Below are 26,393 nucleotides of genomic sequence, written 5' to 3'. Positions count from 1 at the left end.
ACAGTTTTAAAGCACCACTGTTGATTAATGATGTTCAAAGTGAATACAAAATTTAGTCAACAGTATGTATCATTCTGGGATAGAAATTCCATTGTGCTTTTTTAAAACACACAGCATTTGCTTGAGTCATTATCTAAGAAGCCCTCTTGCTCTTTGATCTTAGCTTCACAGTTCAAGACTGCCAGGATCAGACAAGTACTTGCAACTCTTCTTCATTCTTTCTTTCTGCTCAAGGTCTGTCATGATGCATTGCAGTACACTAGACCCATTACTGCACATTACTCACAGCTTTAGTCAATATAAGCAACTTCTCATGAATACTTAAGTCAGATCTTTCTTGCTTAGAAAAAGATCTTCCTGTAGTAGCTGTCCCACCTTGACTAATGCTTAAACACTTATGTACAGCTCAGTGGTGCTTATTGCATTTTTTCTTGGCTTTATTCTGCTTCAAGTGTTGTTTAGTATTTCTGAGATACATCCAAGACACTATAATGCATTTCTGCAATACTTCAAAATGTGCACTTTGCCAGTGCTCTTTGCAGTCCTCCTGGACGCTTTGGTTGCTGTTGCCCCCTAGTTTCAACCTCAATTCATGCAAGTGCCTCAGTGCCCGTCTTTAGAACTTTTTTCTTAGTTGTTTGACGCTAGCTTAACACTTTAGTGCTTATCTAAATGCTGAGGCACTTGCAATGTTGGCCTTTTTCTAGGTTGAATTTCTTTCTGCCAGTACTTCATCATTATTACAGCCTTGGTTTTGTTGCATCACTGCTTCAGAGTAGGAGAGTACTGGATTTTGCTGGGAATATTAATGCTTAGCACCTAAGTGTTTCTTTACTGCAGGCCTCTGCATGGATCTATTAGTCCAGCACTTCTCTAGATGCCTTTTTCTTACAAGCTTTTCTGTCTGTCAAGGCTTGAAGAAATCTTTATGACTTTAAAACTAATCCGTCTTACAGAAGAATGATAATTATTGTGATTTGTATTTGTTACATCAGTCTTTTCAGATTGCAGGGCTTCAAATATGTTTATAGATGATTCTAAAGGAAAGTGTAACATGCCTTAACACATAATTGAGGTCCCAAGTAAGATTTCTTGAAGTTCCAGTATTGATGCTTCAAATCCCTAAAAGTCAAGATTCAGTTGTCCACGAACAATTATAACGCCAAGCATAGGCACAGGCAAAGCACAACACAGCAGCCTAATCTGCAGTTGACCATATACCAGAAACTAGGGGCTCTGTCAAATATGATCTGCTCGATAGATGGAAAATCACTGTTTTATAATCGAATAAGGTGGAGAATCTATGAAAGCTGGAGGCTCACTGTGTGGGTAGCAGGTCTATGAGACATGTCTGTTAAAAATCCTAGACATTCTTTGTCAAATCTACCAGTTTTACTCCCATTGCTCTGTTAATTTGCCTCTTTTTGGTAAATCAAAGCTTAATCATACTAGCCTTGCAGCACCTCTTGACACAACTGAATATTGATGTCTCATGGGCCAGCATTAATCACATGGGATACTCTGGTGTACATCAGTACTTTGAGCACTGAAGAACTGTGAATGACTGCTGTTAGGTGGCTCATGAATCACTTATAACAGTGTGGTGATATTGTCAGAAAGACAATTCCTGCCACATCTGTGGAAGTAGATTAAGGATGAAGATGATTAGGTCTCTTATTTGTATTTAGATTATCAGAAAAACTGATGTCAGATTCATTTCTATTTCAAAGGAAGCCACCACACTGATTTTTGTAAAGGATTTTTTTCTCCTTGGCTTAAGACTCCCAAAATTTTCCGAAGACACTGCTTTTTTTTATTTAAATAAGTTCAGAAATCTAAAAGAAAGCTTTTCCATACTCAGGAACTAACTGGAAAATAAAGAGGGAAGCATTATGATTTGGGGAGAGAGGAAAAAGGGTATGCTGTGGACCAAAAGGAATTGGTTGAACTGCCATTCTCTTTGACAGTTTTAAGCACCAGAGTGATTTAGTATTGTTAAGAGGTTTTGCTGCTTTTATCCTGAGAAGCAAAGCTTAAGTGTGAATCTTGAAGACCTAGCTTCTGAGAAGAAGAGAGTTTTGGGTAAGTAACTTTCTCATATTGCCTTGTTACGTTTTGGTTAATGATATTCCTTTTTGTAATTCAACCACCAAAGATTTATAGCTGTAAATGAAGATTTTTTTCCTTTAGGTATAGTCCATCATTGTTGCATTTCCACATGCTAGTGCTCATATGTGAAACTGTTTCTAGTTGAGGATTTTTGTTCCATAGAACAACATACATGCATTTTTCCTAATTGGATAGTTATTCTTCAGCATATTTCCTATCTTCTTTGAAAGATAGACTAGACCAGAATAGAATCATTTAGGTTGGAAAGGACCTTTAAGGTCATCAATTCCAACTGTTAACCTAACACTGCCAAGTCCACCACAATCTTAGATCCTTCTAGCCTGTGGTACTTGTTTGCGTAAATTACTATCGTTTTTTAGATTATCAATTAACTGGAAATACCTTTGGTTTAAGAAATAATTGATCCTCAGAATGTTGTACATTAAGAGCTTACTCTTTAAATATCAGGAAAGACAGAAAACTTAGTTTTGAAAGGTAATGAACATCTCTGGCATAACAGTGAGCATGATCATCATCAAAGCGCTTCTTACAACAAGAAATGTAAAACTTTATATAGCCTCAGCAAATACTCAAAGACTCAATACTTAAAACCCAGTACCCACCCAATGTCAAGTCCCAGTGCTTTTCAAGAGCACACACAGAAAATTGCTTGGTTGTCTGGAAAGATGTCTCTTGAAAATTTGTTCTGGCACTGAGACTCCTGTGAAGAGTATTTTAAAAGTAGACCCTACTTTTAAGGCCTTCACTATCAAAAGAATTATAATAGATTTAGTGTGAAAACCTGGCCCACCGGACTCAAGGCCACTGTAAATAGTTATAAGCTTCTTTAAATGTATGGGACATGTAAATAGCATTTAAAATGTAAAGCCAAGAGAAATTAACAGCCTGCTGTCAGTAAGGGGTTATTATTGTCTTCCAGTTTTTATTTACTCTGTGAAGTAAGAGCTCATGAATAATACCCAAGGCCTATTGGCATTTCCAGGCAATGCCAGCCAAGAGACCCCGTGTTCACCAGAGATATGTTTTTGATCCCCAGTTCAGTTAGGCATTTGTCACCAGAGTTCAAGCACTTCCACAAGAAAGGCATCTCCATGTATTATAATGTATTCTTGCTGTTCCAGCACTCCTTTGTGCATCTTGTGCTGCTCTCAGCTGGTTAAAGGATGAGCACTCTTGTTTTTCTTTAGGAGGGCTCAGGACAGGCTGCTTTGGACTGTCACCACTCGAGTGATTTTTGCCTACCCATTGCCCTAGACGGTGACCGGGTTCTGGTCTAAGTGTTTACTTCATCAATAAGCTAGGCCAGTCTTGCTCATCTTTAAACTAACTCAGAAGACTTTTTTCTGTTTACATGGAAAAAAAACTAGTTTCACTATATTGCAGAAGGGATCCTTGACTTAATTGCATGGCAAAGATGTATTCTAAATAATCTGAGTGTGCCAAAATGGAAAATGCATTTAATATTCATAGAATGTAAGATCTTATCAGAATATTGTCTGGGAACGGTATAAGCTAAAGACACATATGAGTAAACTCAGTAATCCTACTGCTGATTCAGAATGAGAAATACCTTTGTGCTAATGGTCTAATATAGTATGCAATATCAGCGTTCAGAGATTAGTACTTCGCTGTCTTTGATTCTTTCCCTTATTCAACAGTAACATACACATTCACACCTTATTTCCTTCCCATTCATGGGGCATACTGTGACTTGCTTTTATAGACAGTAGAAATTTAAATGATTCAGAACTGGAGTAAGCTATAACTCTGAAGAATGGGAAGCTGAATTTGAATACCTATTCTGCTTCTTAGAGCCATCTAAAGTTTAGCCACTATTTTCAGCTTACTTTGCTGAACATGGGACTTTGCACCCATGGGATTGTGTCTTAAACTGTTGCAATAGAATCACAATCTTACAGACTTCAGTGGAGAAAATTCTTATTTTCTTAGTGTAGTACGTGAAATACAAAACTTGAAGATGACTTATAGCAGGGACAAAAGACAAAAAATTAAGAGAGCCATGCTGTTTCTAACCAATACATGAGACCAGCTTCACAGTCACATTCTCATTTCTGTAGACCCGTAAAATAGGGTGTGACAGAATTACTATTTTGGTTTAGTATTCCCCGATCCTCCAGACTAATGACTAGATGCTAATTTACAGCCGAATTAACTGGGAGCGGCCTTCTGCACAAATCCATGGTAGTGTGCTAATTCATCATTCTGGAGCTGTAGCAAGATGCAGTAATCCTTTTATTTCAGAGCTTAGAACATGGCTACTAATGCAGGATGTGTGTGATTCTTAAGATCAGTAGTTAGAGGGACCTTAAAACATAGCAAACTGTGAAAACTTAGTCATATGCTTTCTTTCCTAGATACAGTGTGATCTGTTTAACATTTTTTATGTCATTTTAGACCCACCTTGCCAGACAGAACTCAGCAACATTCAGAAGCAGCAAGGAGGAAAGAAGCTCGTAGGTGAGCCATAGATCATTCTTTTGAAGGTTTTATTGCTTACATAAATAACCCTAGTGAAACAGCAACATAAAATCAATATTAATCCAACAAAGATAGACTGCAGTAAATTTCAGCAACAAAATTTATGAAATTTTTGAAAGCTATTAAACTTAGTTTTATTACCTTACTACCAAAAGATATTGCATCTGTTTTATTACCCTAATAGAAGGTAAGTTTTTACAGTTACAGAGGGGACAGTCCAAGGCACTCCTAAATTAGTATCTCTGCTGATCCTTTACCTGTAATATTCTTTAAGTCACTGAAGTCTTTGTCGTGAATCAGTTTATGCTATATCAATATTACTGAAATGTAAAATCTTAATTTTACCATTAGCCACTGTATAAAAGCTGCAAAAAAAAGGCTTGGCCCAAAGTAGTCAAAACTGTATTCCTGCTAAGGATGGTTTCTAACAACAACTGTACACTTCAGAATGCTTTCATATGAATGTTTTGTTTGTTGTGGTTTGTCTACACGTTATGTTTCCTTCAAAGAGTTTCCATTTGTTCCAAATGAAAAACAGTGGATTATTCAGCCTTAGGCAAGTCACTGCCTCACAAAATAAGTCCTTGATTGTGTCTCTTGTACTCTGGGTGAGGAACCCTTTTGGCTTAGAGCCTAACTTGCCTAGCTTTTTTGCATATAAATGCAAACGTAACATTCTTTTTTTACATTTGTTGTTGATAAAATTGGTGTGTTACACTGCATTTGTCTTCTGTGGTGGGGTAATTAAATATTAGTGGGTAAATAAATGGATTGTAAAATATACATCAGGTAAAAATAGCTCCTAATCCTTGTTGCAGATAGTTTGTTAGTATAGGAGGCCTAGCCCTTATTATTCAGACTTGTTTGCACTCCACAGATCATAGAAGATTCCTTTCAGGGTTGGGTGCTACATTTGAGCCTTCTCCCCAGAATACAGCAAAGGTCTTGATTGAGACATTCAGGGAGTAAGGAATATGTTTCACAGGATCAATGAAAAATTTATAGGAAGGTTGGTCACTTCATTTCTTGAAATCAGTCCAAGACTGATACGTGTTATTTTCCCTCCCACATTTGATTTATATAGTCACTTTCTGCTTAATTGAGTTTAGTAATAGTAAACCAGTCAGTGTAGAGTCTGGAATGAGGAAACAGCAAAAGGTAGTTATTTTCTGCTGTAACTGTTACATTGACCAAGAGGCGGTTCTTGAAATTCTTATTCAATTTTTATATGTGACAGGGCAGTACATTCCCTTATGTGATGAAGATGGATATTACAAACCAAGTCAGTGCCATGGAAGCATAGGGCAGTGCTGGTGTGTTGACAGATACGGTAATGAGGTAACGGGATCCAGAACAAATGGTGCAGCAGAATGCGGTAAGTTAAGAACCCTTTGTGGCATATTTTTTTCATAGGTGTTACTCTCTTTGGTTACCAATCAGATTAAATTTCTTCAGTAAGAACAGATGTGGGACCCAACTACATGGATTTTGAAACAAAAAGTAACATTATAATTTGTTATTGTTATTACTTCATTATTTTTTGCAAGTCCTATCACTATGTCAGCTATTAATAGAGCTCATGTGTGTGCTTGGCATAATGTATATAAACCTAGGGAAAAGTAATTATCTAGAGCACCATTAGACAAGTCCCAAAATGCTTGATGAAATCCCTTTGGGTAATCAGCATGCTCCTGAATTCAATTTGACATTTTTTTTCAGTTTATTTTTGAGGGAATTGCCAAAAGTTCCCAGCATACTAAATCTTGCATTACTTTTCCCTTCCCTGCAGTACTGTGCAACTTCTTCCAAGAATTCCCTTGTCACCTTTATTTGATGTTCAAGATATTAAAAAGCCAATAAAATATTTTCCTTTCAAAAAAAAAAAAAGTCTTACATTACTCCTTTCCACTTCTTCTACAGCAAAAGAACATACCCTGAAACAAAGAGTAAATTTAATAAAATGTATTGTATACAAGGGCAAATACATACAAGCTCAGGCCTATTGTCCGTCTAATCCAGGATCCTTTCTAGATAAATGCATACATGGACAGTTCTAGACAGTTCAAGTTAATATGTAAAACTGAACAATAGACAGTGTACGTTATCAGTAATCCTTATTGTCATCTGTAAGTTTGACTTAAATCTCCTTCAGTTGTTCCTAGCACTCATTATAGATCTACAAATCCATAAAATTTGTCTCCTTTTGTTAACGTTGAGAAATTCATCCCTATTGAAGTGGCTTTCTTTTAGGACAAAAGAATTTTTGTATTAGTTATGTTTTTTTTCTGTGATACGCTCTGTGGTTTAAAATAAGTAATTGTTCTGAAACTAAATATTCTGGTGTGCCTTTTGATGCTTATGTACATTATGCTATAAATGTGTAGTGCCTCTTTTCTATAACTATCGTACCTTTTTAGCTATCGATTTAGAGACTTCGGGTGATTTTGCCTCTGGCGATTTCCATGAATGGGCAGATGATGAAGATGACGAAGATGAAATAATGAATGACGAAGATGAAATTGAAGATGATGATGAAGATGAAGGAGATGATGATGTTGATGACGACGATGATCATGATGGATATATTTGATGATATTAGGGGGTCCATGAATTGTACCTTTCTAAAATTCACAAGATGACATTTCATAAAATCCCTTTGCTCTCCAAGATCAAAAGGATTCTAACAAACATGTATATTTTGTATGATTATTTCAAACATTGCAGCTGGAGTCATAGACTTTTTTTGTTTAAATAAGAATAATTATATTATGTGCTTTTGAGTTTTTTAAATGCCTTTGCGCTGAAGAAAACACATTGGAAGTCTAGCCTGAAGAAAGAAATGTTATGTGCTACTGAAAATATAAATGTGCAAAACACACTATAAAGACAACCAGTCTCTTTAAACTGCGGTGAAAAGATATTTGCCCTTGCTTGGAACTGTGCATGTCCTCTTCAGAACACATACTGCTGTAACTTAACTTTAGTTCTGTCAGTGGTTTAGGCCCTGCGGGCTTTGCAAATTGTCCATTTAATAAATCAAAAATGTATTACAGTAGAAAAACATTGGTGCATGAGTAGCGTCTCACTCGCCTTTAATTAACCAAAGGTATGAAGAAAAACTATCAGGAGGGGAAAATAAAGCAAAGTCCTCCTTTGTGTTTGCATTTGTAGTTACGTTTGTTATTTGGAAATGGCTGGGTTATTGAAAGGATTTTTCAAAAGCAGTAGCAGGGACAAGCACCAATTCTTTAATTCTGAATTTTTCTTGTCCTTCCTTATTTTTTTTTCTTTCATGTCAAGGTCGTATAGGCTTTATCATTATTTACTCAAACATTGCTTCACCCTTTGTTGTTTCTCTGTATTTCTCTAATCAGATTAGCGTAAAATATTTTACATGGAGAAAAAAAATTGCTTAAAATTATATTACCTTTATACAGGACTGTGTTTCAGAGTATTGGCACTTGCCCCAAGGTAGTTTTTAATAAATCTATAATGATACTTTTTATTTTCTTAATTCAGGAAATAGTTTTGCATCTTTATCTTAATTCATGTTGTTTTCTGTTACTAGTGCAGAAACTTAGAGAACGTATTGTAAAGGTGCCTTGCAAAATAGAAATAGAGAGGTTTTAGCATGCATACAAGTATAGGATGTTAGGCAATAGCTAAGCACACCCAATTACCAAATTAATACCAGTATAGGTACTGCTGCTGGAATGAAGAAAATGGATTATTTTAATTTTTTTCCTATTGTTATGTAATTACCATGTGGACTAGATTATAATTATTGTGTAGAGTAGCACTTAAGATTTGACTGTAGAGAAAATTACTTTAATCACTGTATTTATGTTAGCATGTTAATTAATTGTGTAGACATTTTGGGACTCCACCATCTTCATTCATATCATATCTATTGCTTTCTGCCCACAATAAGATTGATGCGACCTGTTTAATGTAATACTACAGGTTGTGTAATTTCAAAATTGGATCACTGGTTTCCCATCATTAATTAAAAGGAAAATCAGTTTCTTATTTCAATTAATTTCTACATATTAAATATGAAATTTATCCTATGTAATATTGAAAAGTATAATGCATTTTCTTTTTTACTGTTTCTGTATAGTTTGCAAAATAAAGACTCTTGTAACCAACCTTTGGCCAGTATAGCCCATCATTTTGAGTTTTTGCATAGTTTGAAATTACGAAACATGAAGAAATCATGTTTCAGATACATTTCACCTATTAAAATATGTATTTATTTGTATAAAGCCATTTATTAATGCTTTATTTCCAGTAAAGAATTTTTGACTGAGGCAAACCCCATAGGGAGCTTTTATTTTTCTGTATTTTTTCCTGAACTTTCTATGGCTTTGTTATGTACTTTTATGACATTGTCTTCATTACCTAGTAAAGAAAGAAAGAAAGAGTTACTACTTTCCAAACTCTGTCGTAATTTGTGGGGCATAGTTGTATTATTTTCTTAAATAAAAGTAGTTAAGAGTTTTCCATTCCAATATAGTGGGATTTTATCAGAGAACAGTTTCTTATGGCTGAAATTATCTGATATATAAATTGATTTTAAATAAAGAAGCTAAAGAAAAAAATGTTGTCATTGTTGGCTGATGTAGCAAGTAATGTTGTGGGCTTTTTTCTGATGTGACAAATAGTCTTTTGATCACAAACTAAATATTGATTTCTTTAAAACTTGTGGTATTAGGAGAAGTAAAGTATGGAAAGAGTTCATAATGTATTTAGCCTAATGTGATTAAAATGTGAAGACCATTCTAAAACGAAGTGTCATGCGGAAGAGTATGAAAGAAGTTTATATCCTTTCCCAGCTGAACTGGAAGAGGAGGGAATATGCATGGAATTTGGTTCCTGAGTATCAAAGCTACCTATTATAAAGTCAGAAGTAAGTCAAGATAGCTAAATTTCCTGAAGAGCAGTGGCAATGGAGATTCAGGGTCATTTTGGAGAATTTTTGTTGTCCAAAACTAAAACAGCAACAACAAACACTTGAAGTGTTTCCCATTCATGAGGAAAAGCCAGAGAAGAGAGAGATTGATAGTGTGAGATTTCCTTTGAAAACATTCTTCCTTTTTCAAAAAAAAATACGTAAATTTGTCTGTGGATTAATATTATGGTGTTGATTTGCTTTCGTGATGTCAAATGAACTGGAAACTATTGCAGCATTAAAGAAATGCATGAAATCAGGAGCATTTAAAGAAAATAATGGCAAGGGCTGATAATATAAAATCACCGAACAACTAAACAATTCACAAGCTTTTTCCATCTTTCTGTTGTATCCAAAAATTTGCACAGAGGTATGTTCTCATGAGCACAGTCAGGCAGAAATTAGTAAGGAGCTCTTGATTTTAAAATGTCATTATTTTTACAGTGTCGCTGTCGTCGTTTTTTCTTGGTCTTATAATTGTGCCCATATATATGTACTTATAAATACAAAAAGATACTGATATAAATTTGGAGATTTTCAGACACAGTGATTAATCCTGTGCTCCTCGGAGAATATGTGAAATGATAATTCTCATATTCATTGAACAGTAAGGAATACGAAGTCCAGTGAAATCAATCATTATGTCATCTTCAAAGGGAATCTTTCAGGTCAAGCCACATAGATATGCTTAGTTTAAAAGTCAATGAATTAGCACCGTTAGTTTGCGTGTACAAAAATTGGTTTATTGTACAAGACTGAGGAAGATGGACCGTAATGATAGTAGGAAAATTTTTACTTGTTTTCTGCACATGGACAAGAACTGGATTTCTATTATTATTATTGTTATTGTTGTTATTATTACTGTTATTAAAGAATCCAGTGCCCAGGTGAAATAATTTTATCAGAAAGTGGATTAATTTTATGTTTCATAGGAAATGAAAAAGATCTGTATATACAAGGGTTTTTTTATTAGAACGGTGTATATAGTTCTAATTACTAAAAGCTTTTAAAAATTGGATTTAAATGGAGCTGTGGCAGCAAAAATTGTTTGATATACAATAATCCTTTTTACTGTTTTTCCTTTAATCTAAATAGCAAATCACCCACAATCTTATTTTGGCTAGTTCAGTGGACACTAAGTAGTTTGTCACCAAGTTTCTTTTTGAAGAAGTAAATAAACATGATGGGATAAACATGAAGCACAATATAATGGATTGGAAGAAAATCTCCAAATTAACCAGTTATCACTGGCTAAGTAAAATTAAAATATCAAAAGTTTTTAAAAAACCCATCCGCTCCTGAAGGCAAGTACCCTATTGGACATGCTGAAGTAGTAGGGTAACCCTTTGTCATGAGCGGATCTCCTCTGACACAGTGTGATTGTACTCAATGTGTACAGGATGGTTGCCGTTTGCCAACTTGTTAATTCATCCAGTGAAATGGCAGTAGAAATGGCTCTTTGAAGTTAAGGAACCAGAGCCAGAATGGGAAACAGAGTTGCCTAGCCTAAAAGGTGAAACCTCCGCTTAAATTTTTTGTTGTGTTTCAGATGCGAATTGAACCAAATCCTGAAAAAGAGACTACTGCACAATATCTCACTGTCCTCTTGAAGGTGAGTTTTACAAGTGAAATGTGCGTGCCTATTTTTAAAAACACTCTCCATGTTACTAATAACGCAGAGTGTTTTACATCTCTTCACCAGCTTTCCACATGACCCCATAGAAAAATTTGATCAAAACTTCATACAAGGGTATCCACCAAACTCATGCTCATGTCTGTAACCATTTTTGCAAGGTGGTTGAAATTTATTGGTTAAAATCAAGATGGACAGAGAGGGGGCCCGTTGTCCCTGTCTGCCCATAGCATTCACAGGTGCTTTGTAAACTCGTAGAACATTCTGCAGTCTGCTGAATTAAAAAAAGTTATGAATACACATCCCTCCAACTCGGGTTGTTATACCGCTCATCAGGCGAGTGCAGTTTTAAAAGAGCTGGCCATACCCAGCACAAGGCACTGAGGGTGTGCTCTGTAGGTCTTGCTATTAACATCAGATACACGTTTTTAGGAAGACTCTCAAATTCCTTTCCCTTTCCATAGTTTGTTTACCTCACAGGCTTACGTTGTGACATGTGTTGACAAGATTAAGTTGTCTGCTGGACTTGAGTCCCTGTGAAGAAGAGGAGGGTGGATCCCTTCTACCGTAACTGTAATGCTCCTGATTGATTTCCATGGCCTGAGGGGGCTGGAGGGCCACACCACATTTTACCAAGTTTGGGATGTTAGAACAGAGTAGTGATTGACAAAATATTTTGTTGATTTTGTTTGAAAGCTAGCAAAGGTTACTGAGGTTTTCTCTTCTTTCAGAAAAACACCTGCAATAGCAATCTGCAGTAAGAGTCCAATTTTGCAGCCATAATGCTGTGATTCTTTTTCCTTGTTTCTCAAGAATAATGCAGTTATGTGAAAACATACTGTAACTCAAAATCAATTGGTTTTGAGCATTACGCAAAACTTCTTCGGGGCTTGCTCAGTCTTACTGAACTTCTGTATATTCCATTTCGCTGCATTAGTGTTAGGGACCTGAAACATACTTTAATTCAAAATCTGTTGGGTGAAGTTGTTTTATCTGTTTTCTAGTGTAAGCATTCATTCTCAAAGAAAACTAAATCTAGAGATGATTTTGAAGATGTCGCTACTATAAATCCAAGTCAAATCCCCCAAAGTAAAAATTACTGTAAAAACATGCTTGATTCATATGAGGCATACATTGTAAAATTGAGGTTGAAATGGTTAAAAATTCTTATTGCTCTAACATCTGTGGTAGTTACCTGAAAAGTACAGTTCCGTCCGTATGTAATTTTATGTATTTATTTTGTATTGGGAAGTTTTCACATTTCCTCAGTGCGATGAAAAGATTTGTGCTAAGATAATGCCACTGGGCTGCGCCTTCATTGTAATTAATTGTGACCAGATGGGTGTCACAAGTTTATAGGTTAGTGTAACTCAAATGAGAGGATACACAATGTGAAATGACACTGTAACAGCACAAGATGATGGTACCAGTCCATGTTTCTTCATGTGCAAGTGGACTTGCTTCCCTCAATTCCCCCATATGTTCAGAAACGTTGACTAGTTTCCAACAGAAGGAGAAAATAAAATGTTGAGTAGGGCTGCTTCCTTCAGCAGTAAGCTCTAGGATCTGTCCCTTGAAATCTTTGCAGAGCATGGGAACGAGGCTCCTCTGAGGGCACAGCAGCTTAAAATGCATGGTTTAAATAAGACTGATTACTCTTACTGATTTTGTAAAGAAAACCTACCAACAGTTTTAATTTATGCCTTGAAAATGTACCTGAATAAAATCTTTCCTCATGGGAAGACAATTTTATTAGTTAAAAAAAATAATGCTGTGAGTAAGGCAAGCTTAAAGGAAAGGAAGGCAGGAGAAAAATTAGAATGAAGTAGTGTTGGGGCAGCATCTATGTATCTGAGTAGCTGACAGATTCTATCACTGAATAAAAAAAGTGTGAGGATTCTAAGTTCATTGCTTGTGTTGCTCTTTCCCCTCATAATTTCCCCACACATGTTTTTATTAGGCTATGTAGCTTTATAGCGTATCATTCACACCCGGAACGACACGTGAGTGCTGAGGCGAGTTCAGCTCCCGTAGTGGCATCATGGCACAAAGCATCTGCAGGAATCGCACCAGTGACCAGCCTAGAAGCTGAGGACATGTTACTGGCACATCAGAGGTCCTCAGAAGCAGTAGTTTATAGCAGGTGTTGGCCCGGATGTAATCTATTACATCCATTACAAATGGGTGTACACTTGCCTGACTCACTGCAGGGAATTCTCCAGACTTGTTGTTTATATAAATGGCAATTCACCTAGATTCTGATATAAAAGTGGAATAATGCCACAGAAAGTTTTATATCCATTAAGATAGCTTGATTTTTATGTAGTAGAAATTGCATTATTATTTTATCCCTCTGCATAGTAGCTTTCATTTGAATCGGCAATACTGGCAGAAAAAGCAATGATATCTAATTAAATTTCCTGTATCAGTTTAGTAAAGATAAAAGAAATGTCGGTGCTGGCACAAGGTATGTCTTAAGACCAAAAAGGTAATGAGTAGATCCCCTAATTTACAGTTTGCTCCTATGATTCGTAGATCTGACTTACACCATCAGCACTAGCTGCCTGGTTAACTGGTCCCTGGCCATATTTAGATTTCAATTATTATGAGAAAGTGAGTGAAAGAAGCTCTTTTTTTCCCCTTTCAAATCTGTAATACATGTCTTTTACTGTTAATTAGAGGTCAATTTATCTTAACTCTCTCCCACTCCACTGCTCCTTGAATACCACCACATAACAATGGCAAAAAAGGCCTATTAATCTTCAACAGCAGGAATAAAATTGTGTAAAATTCCTATTATTTGCTGCTGTACATACAGGGATAGGTCTTTGCGTGCAGACAGGAGCCTTGCCATGCAGTCCCCATCTCCTTTGACACAACAGAGTGAATGTCGCTATCGTGAGCAGTGCGGGGTTTCAGCAACCTGTACTGCCTGGCACGTCTCATCTCTGTATTATCCTTCTCTGAGCTCCTGTGTGGCTGATCTAGTTATGTTGAGACCTGACCACAGAGGGATCAGCTCTGTCACAGAGTAAAGATTTGCTGACGTGGAACTGCATAAGCCTAAGGGGCTTTATGGTAGTGCTGCTGCTGCTGCTGCTTGCCCAAGCGTGATGGAAGAAAGGGAAAGATTTTTCTCTTTTTGCATAGTGAAGTTATGCAAACTGGGTAAACCCACAACAGTGGCCTCTCTGGTACTCTTCATAAAATAAATTTGCTCTGTCAGGTGTGTCAACTTTCCATTTCTCCTGGCTGGACTATAAGCGCAGAATAGCCAGCTGGTTTTCCCTACTGTTTTATCTATCTCGAAAAGAAATAAATATTGTGCTTGTGAGGTTTATTTCAAATTTTTCTTCTTCACTTCTAAAGTGTTCTTGGTCCCGCTATTGTTAGACAAAGGGGGGAAAAAACGAGGCAGAAGTCTAAAAAAATAGTAAACTACCAAGGCAGAGTTCTGAAAAATAGAAACCTAGTGAGGGTGAGAAAGCCTCACACCGCTCTTGCTCCCCCCTGCTTTTTATAAAGGCTCTGTTAGTCTCGTGATCTGTCTTGGTATCAGTCTGCAGCCATCACCTCATCCCATACTTCTGGGATTATACCTGCTCATGGTACAAACATCTGCAAATTGCCAAAGTTGAATTTTTCACACAGGGAGAGATTCCAGTCACTCTCCCTTGGAATGGAGGGACTGATACTGCAGCATATTTACACAAATAAGTCAAAAGTTGCAATTTTCTTTCAGTGTAGCACTTTCTGTGATAAAAAGGCTTAAAAGAAATCACATGTTGAGAGTTATGCATTGTAATCACTGTCTTAATTATAACTTTTTTTCTTTTGTTCCCCACATTAAGAATGCTGACGTTAGAGCATGTCAGGAACTTTGCTTAGAAAGCAATGGCTTCCAGTAATTTCCTTTAGTTGAATCCAGGAACCAAAAGTGTAGATTTTTGAAATTATCATAGAATTAGAGAACCATAGAACGATTTGGGTTGGAAGGGACCTTTAAAGTTCACCTAGTCCAACCCCCCATTCCTATTGCAATAGACCCTCTTAAAAAGTCCCTCCTCATCTTTCTTATGTGACCCCTTTAAGTGCTGAAAGGCTGCCATAAGGTCTTCCTGGAGTCTTCTCCAGGCTGAACAACCCCAAATCTCTCAGCCTGTCCTCGTATGAGAGGTGCTCCAGCCCTCGGATCATTTTTGTGGCCCTCCTCTGGACCCTCTTCAACAGGTCCCTGACCTTTCTGTGCTGAGGGGTCCAGAGATGGATGCAGTGCTCCAGGTGGGGTCTTACCATGGCAGAGCAGAGGTGCAGAATCACATCCCTTGACCTGCTGGCCACGCTTCTTTTGATGCAGCCCAAGATACAGTTGGCTTTCTGGGCTGTGAGCACACATCGTTGGCTCAGCTTTTCATCCCCCGGTACCCCAAAGTCCTTCTCCGCAGGGCTGTTCTCAATCCCTTCATCCCCCAGCCTGTATTGATAGTGGGGGTTCCCCCAATCTAGGTGCAGGACCTTGCACGTGGCCTTGTTGAACCTCGTGAAGTTCACATGGCCCCACTTCTCAAGCTTGTCCAGGTCCCTCTGAATGGCATCCTGTCCTTCGGGCATGTCAGCTGGACCACTCAGCTTGGTGTCATGGAGTGACTACTGCATCAAAAACTGCAGTGAAATTTCCAGAGCTCCCTGAATTTTTTTCATCGTTATTTTGCTAAGAAATGAGCTAAATTATGCAGTTTCATCCAAACTGAAAGTTAAGAAACATTTAGTAAGAATATCAGCTACAGTTAGGCTAAGATATGTGATCTAATGTTATGTTCAATCCAGAGCCAAAATCCTTTCCAGGTTTTCACAGTCCAACTAACAGACTGCTCTTAGCTTTACAGTTTTTTCCACTCAACAATACATGTTTAGAAGGTGTGAGCTGAATTTTTTTTTTCCCGTATCTGAAATATAAAATGGTGTTTAGGCACTAGCTTTAGATAAGTGACAAGGTCTAAATTAAATATTACCAGTTTTGAAATCAGTAATGAGTTAGAATAGATTTATACACAAAGTTCATTCAAAACATCACTTGGATGCTCAATGACAGTCAAATAAAGCTAATTATATGAGGAATTCTTTTGGGGAGAATGGAAAGAATTAGAGAACAAAACCCAAAGAACATCACTTATGTCACTGTATAAGCACGTGCTGCCCCTTCTCTGTGCTAATCTCTGTGTCTTCCCCGTTTCCAAAGAGTATAAAAGTTATAGGAAAGGATGACGAGGTTAATCAAGGGTAAGTTTGGTTCATATGAAGAAGATAAACAGATTGGGGTGCTCAGGCCTGGAGTAAAGGGGACAAGTGGGGATATGATAAGAGTATGATAAATTCACAGGTGCCTTAGAGAAAGTGATTATCAGTTTTTCAAATCCACTTGAGTTCTGGAGGAGCAATTCCATATGCCACTAAAGATATTAATCGACCCACTATAGGAATACCAACACATCTAAAAGGGAACACATTGAACCAAAGGCACCAATGTCCATTGGGCTTTGCCTTTACCCTATGGAAGACTGTAACAGCTGCTCTTCAGTAAAAGACATTATGCCTAAGCAGTGCTATCTAGGAGACGCTTCCTGGCAAATAATAAAGAAGGAAACAAATGGAAAAGATGAATGGTTATGAGAATAGTTTACTTTTCTTTTTGTCCAATGCAACATCATGTTCTTCAGTGTATGATCTAATTATAGTAGTAATCGCGCCCTTCCCTCTGAATCTTACCAAACCAGATACTGTTTTTAGATGAGTTACTGTCATTTCTTTCCTAAAGTAAATTCAGAAGGTCAACACATACCCTACACATGCACAAAAAGCAGCCATTAATGACTGCCTCTTTTTGCAAAAAATATATTCCTATAGATACGCTTCTAGCCATTTCTCAGGTGTCTTGCTCCAGAAAATGGCTTCCAGTCTTCTTTGAGCTATGAAAATATAGCAGATCCTGGCTTTCTCCTTGAAGCTGTTGGAGAGAAACAAAACAGAGCTTTTATGTGTCCTTCCTGTCCTACAAGTCACCCTTAATGTGGCATCTTCTCAGCAGGCTTATGAAGCGATCAACACGTCCTCTGAAGAGATGGTCTTGACTACAGAGGGAGCAGGTACGACTTTCAATTATGGTTCCTCTAACTGTGCCAAACTGTAATATGTTGTTCCCTTTTTCATATGTGGCTTCAGTGGGGAAACTTCTTTTTCATTGTGAAGAGGCCGTTCACTGTTGTTCTGCTATCTTAGGCTATTATCTCTTGAAAATCATAACAGCTAATAGCTATCTGCTGCACAAGACAGTTCTCCATGCATCTGGATCTATTATCTACCTTCATTGTAGCTATTTTGCCAGTAAATAATTCCAGTGTTCTAAGAATACTACCGCAGTCAGGAAGCTCCAAGGTTGCTCTTAGTATCAGTATTTCATATGCTCAACAGACCTCTTTCAGCAGAAGACCCTTCACATATGATTTAGGCAGCAGCAGGTGGCCAACTTCATACTCCTTTGGAACCAGCAGTTGACTCAGAAAGTAAACGTCTTTAAAAGTACTTTTCCCTCTTACACCACCTTTTCTTTGCTCTCATGCTTGTTCCTCTGGCCTGTTCCTTGAAAGAATGCTTGTCTAGTGGAAATATAAAGTCAAATACTTTATAACAAGTCCAAATAATCAGGCCATACATCTTGCCATTGTTGACCTTCATTGTAAATTCTTGAAAGAGAAACCTAGTGTTAGGCAAGAGCCCCTGGGGGCTTACTGCCCTTTCCTTTTATTGGTTGAATATTAGGATTGGGAAAGCCACACCTGGATCATCAGGAAAAAAAAGATTGAGTGACCTATTGGCTGGAATTGGTATTCTGTGTAGCATCTTACCTAAGGATCTCATCCAGTAGTATTAAAAAATGGAAGTAAAAATAGCAAGCTTTCCTTTCACCAAATTTTTGACATTAATAGTATTTGACTGGCATAAAGGAGTCACTGGTAATTTACTTTAACATGCTTGTGAAGGAAAAGACCTTTATATCTGTTCAAATGTAACATTATTTTTTCATGAGAAATCATTTACTGCACCATTCCTGTTAGAATCTAGATTTTTACTTCAGTCTTGGTTAAATGTTAAAAGTTTATTTGAAACTCACTTACTGGACTTTTTTATAACTGGAAAAAAGTAATTAATGCCTGTTTAAAACAATTTTAAGAGGTTTTATTACTTTTTGTTTCTCCCTCTATTTTTTTTTCCCTAGAGGGCAAAATATATACATACAAAAATTTATGTCTCATACTTACTTTTGTTTCATTTTATGAAAAAAGGTCTGAATAACTGCACTTGCCACCATCTGCCAGATCCTGTAATGGAAGTAGTATAATGCCATAGTGACCATGCTGGCAATGTTAGAACTAACTCGAATTTATTGTTAGCCTTGCTAACACTAGGAAACGCTGCAAATCTCATCTGGAAACCTTCTCTTACAATTTCCAGACCTAAAAGTTTTCAACAGCTGCCAAACTTCTTTACTTCTTAGAGTCAAACCTGAACATTTTCTCATTTGGCACTTGCTCGTTTCAGATTAAGTGCATTGCTTCAATATGTACAGAGTGTATCTAGGGACAAGGCCAAGCTCAGCTAGAGTCAAATCCTGTTTATGTTCCCACAGAGACCTAGCAGAGAAAGGAGACAGACCTGTCCCTAAAACTGTTAGGAGTTAACGGTTTTAATTTAGCCCTTTCAGGCTTCTTTTTTTCTTTGGGGAGTCATTTATAAGACTGTTAGTGCATGGAAGAGAAGAAAGACTAGTACTTCCTTCATATCTGCTTTTTTGTATGCATTTTTCGGAAGTTGTTTCTTCAGATACAAGATTCTACCTATGAAATAATTGTTAAATTTCCTTTAAAGACTTTTTTTTTTCCCTGATCATGCCCCTTTCCTTTTCATTTGCTTGCTTGCTTGGAGTGACCAAAGCTGATGGTGATGTTCTACTTAGGCTCTACTTAGGTGATGTTGTACTTAGGATTCGTTCTTTCTCAGTTGCTAGTCTGCAGTCCACCAGAAAATGCTGATTTGGTACGCAGATATATACAAGTTTCTGAGGTGTTGTTACACAAAAGTGTTTTCCTGCACTCTGCAGGTTTAGGTATATTGATTGTAGTATCTCTGGGACACCAAAATTTATCATCTTCATTTTTGAGAGAAAAGTGTGAAACTTCTTTTCAATGTAATTAAAAGGTAATTCCCTTATTCTTTTAATTTTATTTGAGTTTGCAGGGGTAAGATTTGGTTTATGATTAATGCTACCTTTGAAGGCAGTGTCTAATGAAAATTTTTAGTGGACAAGGATAAAGCCATGGTTACTAACTTCAGAATGGGATTTATTCTATGAAGAGGTGATTCCAGAAAGTGACTACTCTTGGATGAACACTAGATGACAAAACAAACAGGGTATTACATGCATGTGTTTGCTGCCCAGAAGATAAATTTTAGCTTCTTTTCCTTAGAAAAGAGTGATCATAAATTCTCCTTTGCAATACACAAGCAGGAAGGCCTTGTTTCTACACAAAGATTAAATAAAAAGTAACAACTGTGGTAATTAAAGTTTCTATTATGTAGCATATGTTCCAGATTTTGGTAAAATTAAATAGTTGCATAATTGCCCATTTTGCTTTTAACATGTGCAAAATACTGCATAAGTGTTAGTGTATTAAATGAAATATGTGCTGTTCAATAGCTTGACAAAAACTATCAATATTCTATTTGAATTTGAATTCTGCTTCTGGTCATGTTGACCACTAATCTTGTAAAAATCTTGACCATCAGCGAATGCCCTAAAAACAATTTTAAAAACACAACAAAATTATTTGGGAAAAAGTTTTAGTTTTAGTTTTCATTAGAAATTTAAAAAAATCACAAATTATTTTCCTTTTTACATTCTTTTGAAGTGTGCTTCATAATTTGTCTGATGAACCCAGAGAGGTGGTAGAATCTCCATCCTTGGAGGCATTCAAAAGTCAGCTGGACATGGTCCCGGGGACCTGTTCTAAGTGATAGCTCCAGCAGAGGGTTGGACAAGATGACCTCTAGAGGTCCCTTCCAACCTCAGCCAGTCTGTGATTCTGTGAAATGGAAATGAGAAAACCATTTTCTATTCCCTGTTTGTCATTGATCTTAGATGGGTTTTAGCACCTGCCAACCCTTATTCTTCATCTATTTCCTGTTAGAGAGTACAAGAAGACAGTAGGCATTATTCAGTGCCCACATTATTTAAATACCATTTACTGAAATGGAGCCAAGATCTTTCCGGGGCATCCATGTGTTGCTGTGACACAAATCAGAATAACCACCTGCTTTATATGTAAAGCAGGCATATGTTGCTGTTTGATGTGAACTTTGGCCCTGCTCTCGGTGAATTCCAGAGAATGATATCTATTAGGAATTAATAAACAGATTCTTCCCAGTTCAGAAATTCCAACAGCTAGATAGACTCAGATTTCTGAAGGCTGAGCTATGAATTATAATTCAGTGTTTTACATTTTTGGAAAGAAGAGTGGTGTCCCAGGAAAAAAGAAAGTTGGCCAAGTAGCCTACTAACTAGTTAATTTGGATGGGATTGTCAGCTCAGGACTGTGCTGTGGATTTTACACAACCTTGTTAAAAGAGAAGACATGTTTTAAATGGTATGATAATATAGTGACTGTGCTCCTGAGTAATTTGTAAGACCTGGACAAGGAGATGTCAGTAGGGGTTTCATTGTTTTTGATGTGTTTGGGGGAATTATTTTTTTTCTTTATTTATTTTTTGGTGGAGACAGGGGATATAGGGGGGAGATGAGAGTTCCAGAGAGAAGTTTGAGAGAATTGGTAGGCCAAAAGTTGGTATAAATAAACTCACAAGAATTCCCTTCCCCCAAAAATAGAAGTGTTTTGTATAACACATGCCATTTATGATTCTTAACTCAAAAATACAAGCAAAATGCTGCACTTGTCAAGGGTTACTACAGTCACTACACAGCATTACTACTGTCCAACGGAACTTTATTCTAAATCATAATTGTTACTATGTTGATACTTCTTGTTGATCTCACTTTTCCTTCTTTCAGAACACAGTTGGGTTTTTTTACCATTTCCACATTTGTGGAACTTACTGCTAAGTTTTCTGCATCACTGTGTTTTCTGTCTATGTATCCTGCCTGCTAATGATTTTAGTAATCAGCTTCTTTCCCCTCCTACTTGATTTATTTCACTACAGATCTGTCCTTAAAATAAATCTGGGATTAAAACCTTCATTTTATTTCACCATTCAGGAACAGATAGCTGTAGGTTTGTTGGACTGCTTACAAAAGAAATTTGGATTTCACCTGGCAATACTGAAGCAAATGTTACTAGGAAGCCTAGTGACAGGGGAGAGCAATCCCATGCCCATTTCTTTGGCACTGGGACTCTCAATAGCACATTCTTAGCCAGTATGAAGGAAAACAGTAAAGAAATCTTTGAATTATTTTTTTTCCTGCTGTCTGTCTTTATTAGGTACCTTAAATAATTATTGTGTGTTATCTGTCAGGAAAGAAAGGTTATTGTAGCTAAGCAATAAAGAGAATCAGGATTTGAGTAGCTCAACACTTCTGACAGAAACAGACATGTTTGTTAGTGACAGCAGGGACTGGGATAGACTGGCAGCATGCTGCGAGATCTCTGATTAAGCCTGTAGTTACAATGTGATGTGGCTGCTTAAGGATAAAAGATGAAACATTTTTTGTATTATTTCCAATGAAAAGAAAGATTTCATGGGATGCCAGATATTTTTTTGCCTATTCTCTACAAATTTTTGTGATTCAGAAACAAAATGCAGAAGCCTTTACACAATTTGCAAGTAATTCCTCATCATCTGGTAAATGCTATTTTTGCTTGAGAAAAGGTTAGTCTTGCTTTATTAGCTAAATATTGCAGGATGTACCCAATAGAGTTCCTTGTCAGGTAAGTGCTGCAGCTCGTTTGCTCTAAGGTCAGATTCCTTCACTGTGGGATTTTTTATTGCCGTTGTTGAATCTCAGTCTCCCCCATGGTAGCTTGATGAGTTGCCATTGGACTGGTAGGAGAGCAAATTTCTTATTTTTTACTACCATTCTGAAAAAACAAAAAAGCCCCTAATGGGTCTAAGGAACTTTCATTTGCTTTTCAGTCAAAAAAAAAAAAAAAAAAGACAAATTAATGACAACACACAGGAGCATTTTATCACTGAAGACTTCACAGCCTTGAGAAGCTGATTTGCCTGTCAAATGTAAGAAAAAGAAGTCTAGCTAATCCTCTAAACACATAATAATTAGCAAGTTCTCATATTTTTACACCTGAATTGCTGTTAAAAAAATACAGAAAGTAGCCTAAAAAGAGCTTTAAATTCACTCTTTTCTCTGTTGATTTGGAAATACCCTGTAATGGATTTACTGGCAAATTGAGTCTATGCAACGTCTAGAATATGTATACGGAGAAACAATGAATATCCGTTACAGGAGGATTTGTATTCACTCCTGCTCTGACAAGGCGGCTGTGCTGTAAAGTCAAATAAAAAGTGGGCATTGACATGTTTGATCCACGTTTGTTCAATCACATGCCACTTCCGAAGCCTGTGGGCAGCATGTGTCCCTCCAGGTATGGATCAGCCCTACAGTTCTCAGCTGTCCACACCTAACAGGACTCTGTGGTCTTTTTAACCCCCATGGAGCTCTGCTGCAGGGTGATGGAGTTGCCTTGCATGGGAAGCTTGATCCCACTCCTCCTTGGAGCCAATAGCAGGTTTAGAAAATATTTTTCTTCTCAGACTTCCAACTTCTTGTGAAAATATACTCGGGACAGCAAGGGAATGCCAGAGCTGTACGTTTAGGACTGCACAGTGATGTGCAAGGACAGAAATGCAGGACAAAGGGGGCAATGGCATTTTTGTTGGTCTAGTGAAAAGTTTCAGGTATATTGGTCTAATTATAGTTAAATACCAAATGCGAGTGGGAAGTAATTTAAATTCCCTAAGCCAGATGGTCTAATTCATCTCTCATTTAAAGCACTTTGATTTGAAAATTTTGGAAGGGTCTAATGCTCAATTTTATCACATTTAGTTCCATAGAAAGGTCGGAGAGCAATGTATTTCACGCCCAGGATTTTACAGTCTGGGTGTAAGAAGTGAGAACTTAACCACAAAGAACTGCCAGCATCTTGCTGTTATAGTAATAAGCTGGACGTGCTTTCCTACTTGTGCATTTTTAGCTCTGGATGAAAACCACTAGGAAAGCAAAATCTCCTCAGCCACCCTCTTTCTACTCCATGTAGATTTGTACTTTTTTTCTCCCTGCAACCTAAACTGGGTATGGACACTGCAGTGGTCCTGACCGGTTTGGTTTTCTCTTTTCAAAACAAAGAAAGAAGAAAGCCTCAGTAAGTCAAACCTGATGCATAGCTGAACTCTTGAGACTGGTTAACGGACCTTCTCTAATGATTATGGGAGGTCTGAAATGGATTATCTCTGAACATCTACCAGTCAGTCGTTCACTTGCTGGGGAGGTGGACATTTTCCCCTTAGCGTGTTGACTGGCCTTTCCTCCAATTGTTCTGTAGTGAATGAAGTTTGAAGCCCAGGGAGAGTAAGGGATTAATCTATCGGTTGAGGCTTGCTTTCCCAAAATGTGTTGTCCTATACAAACGTGTTTATCTGGAAAAAAAAACATCAGGGTAAAAGGACTTTTTATTCTCTATCGTTACAAAGATTTGGAAAGGTTTACTGAGGCCATCAGCAGAGAGAGAGCTTGAAACGCGTTTTCTGCGGTCATCTATTTACATTACTTTAACATGAAGCCTTCAACTCATTTTATACAGGTAATAAACATACAATAAAAAATGATCATTAGTTACTCTGACCTCCCCCGTTTCCAACCAGAGGTAATGTATTACCTGAAAGAGAATGCGTATATTTGCATACATGTATACACATGTTCTGAAGCAAGAAAAATCCTGGATGTTTCATGCATTTTTTTGTTCATTTTCTCAGGCTCAAACTTTGATACTGAGTATTTGCATGAACCTGAATCCCTGCTTCTCGGTTAGTTTTCAAAGTGGAGTCATTGTGCAGCTTTAAATTTTGTGCAATTTCAGCAAAATTATAAGCATGTAGGGAAATTTTTACTGGAAATTTTTTCAAAAGAATTACCTGGCCTTGGCATTTTTGGGCTTACCACATAATAATTTCTTTGATGGTCTCAATAAAAAGTTTCTAAACTTTTTTTCTAGTGGACAGTCAATACTCCACGGTCAGATTTACTGTGGAGTTCAGGAAGAGTGCTGCTTTTTGCTTAACTTTCTCCTGTGACTGATTTGCTAGGTAGCTGCATTCATAACACTCTGCTGTCTCAGCTTGACAAGCTTAGCACCTTTTTCTCATCCTCTGAACTTCCTTAACTGCCCTCCTGGCGTATTTCAGGCTTAGATACTTATAACTCATTTTAAAGGCAAACTTATAATGATGTACTGGGAAAAATACTTCTCAGCAGAATTGTCAGAACTGGTGGTCGGAAGAATGTATGGACCTTTTTAGGGACAGGAAAGATGGCATCAATCTGAATGGGGCTGATGGGGATAAGAATGAATTTTGCTAAGCAAGTTCTGTCCTAGTATTCAGAAGCTGTTTCCCCTGGATCCATATTTTAAGTCATTGATTTGTTACTGGTAAGAATTACTTACTATTGATTGCCCTGATCCTCAAGGGCTTTGCCCTGTCTCAAGTTATACTTTTTCCTGGTGCATATGTGAGCAGTATTTACCTGGGAGACATAGAGGAAAACACAGAGGAATACATGGGTATGTCAAACTGAAACCTTAGTGTTGTTGTGGTTGCTGCCATTACAGGTTAGAGTATTGTTGATGCAAATTCTTTAAAACTGTTGAGAAATGAAACATAGCAAAGGATTTGCCAGGCTGCCATTAATATTGTGAGCTGTTGCAGATGCCATCCGAGGGGTGAATGATGAAAACAGAACCTGTAGCAAACATTTTTTTGTCAGCTTTAGTGCCTTACTTAAGAAGCACAGAAAAGCATTAAGACAGTGTCTGTCTCTTTTGTCGCTATCATATTACCTTTCTAGTTATATTCTCGTCTAGACATATTAAAGGAAAGCAGAATAAACATAGATGCGATTAAAATCTCTATCCACAACATAAAAGATGCATGAACAGTTCAAGCCTGGTCTGCAACTCTGTGTGTGGTCAGTGATTAAATTACTTGGTGCTCTTCTCAACAAGCTCTTGCTAAAAAGCCTTGATGAGCCTCCTTGTAAACAGGCCACGTCAGCAAGCATGGGGGCAAATTCACTCCTCCTTCAACGCTAATGGAAAAAACAGAAAATAGTGGCTTTCACTCTTCTGCCAAGTCAGAAAAGTCCAACTTGTGCTGAGTCTCCACACAGTGGAGGGTTTCATCTGCTGCTTCCAGCTTGATAGTTTCTTAGTATGTTACAATCTTCTGACTTTATATGGGAAAAAGAAAAAAAAAAGGATTTTTCTACCAAACTCTACTAGGCACGTCTTTCAAACTTGTTTTTGAGATCAGTGACAAGTATAGCACATCACTGATTTTGTGCATAGTTGGGAAATAAAACCTGTACTGGGCCAAATGACAGTTTTTCTGTATTTGGTAGGGAAACACCACAATCTATGGCAGCTGCAGAATTCCTAACAGTTAAATGCATATGTTTCACCTGAAAGAAATTCTGCTTGTATGCCGCAGGACAGTCCTTGCCTTTGCCCACAGGTCAGTAATGGTGGACAATCAGCACATCCTCAAGGAGCGCTCCAGATCTGAACTAAAGTTCTCATGTAGGTCCATTTCATCTCGTCTTTGTTTCCATTAATATATTGCCTGACAAGGTACCTCAGAGTAGCTTCAGAAGTGTCTGTGTGCACAGGAAGTTGGTATTTTTTCTCTAAATAGAGATGAAATACTTAAAATGGTTACTGGATTGTGCTATTCATTCCCCATCTATCTGCCTCAAATGAGATCTCAGCTGAAGGAAAAACACAAAAGAAGGACTTGTGTGTGAGAGCGTCTGAAGAAGAAGCATACTTTTCTTTTGGTTATTTTTTTAATATTTGGTAGCGCAGGCACACAAGCTGTAAAGAATTG

At 37.3% G+C, this 26,393-nt stretch overlaps 1 protein-coding gene across 1 annotated transcript in view; it reads left to right on the top strand.

Moving 5' to 3' along the window:
• SPOCK3 (SPARC (osteonectin), cwcv and kazal like domains proteoglycan 3) overlaps nt 1-9,140 on the top strand; it is a 225,988-nt gene extending 216,848 nt beyond the window's left edge. The window contains exons 9-11 of the mRNA XM_075091076.1: nt 4,546-4,608; nt 5,867-6,004; nt 7,047-9,140. Coding sequence (XP_074947177.1) covers nt 4,546-4,608; nt 5,867-6,004; nt 7,047-7,219 — 374 coding nt within the window. The 3' untranslated portion in view covers nt 7,220-9,140. The remainder of the gene's footprint in view (nt 1-4,545; nt 4,609-5,866; nt 6,005-7,046) is intronic.
• The last annotated feature ends 17,253 nt before the right edge of the window (nt 9,141-26,393 follow it).

Source organism: Phalacrocorax aristotelis, chromosome 4, assembly GCF_949628215.1.
Source record: "Phalacrocorax aristotelis chromosome 4, bGulAri2.1, whole genome shotgun sequence".
In the NCBI taxonomy this organism is placed as follows: Eukaryota; Metazoa; Chordata; class Aves; order Suliformes; family Phalacrocoracidae; genus Phalacrocorax; species Phalacrocorax aristotelis.
The sequence above is the reverse complement of the archived record's forward strand: the minus strand, read 5'-3'. Positions and strand labels throughout refer to the sequence as shown.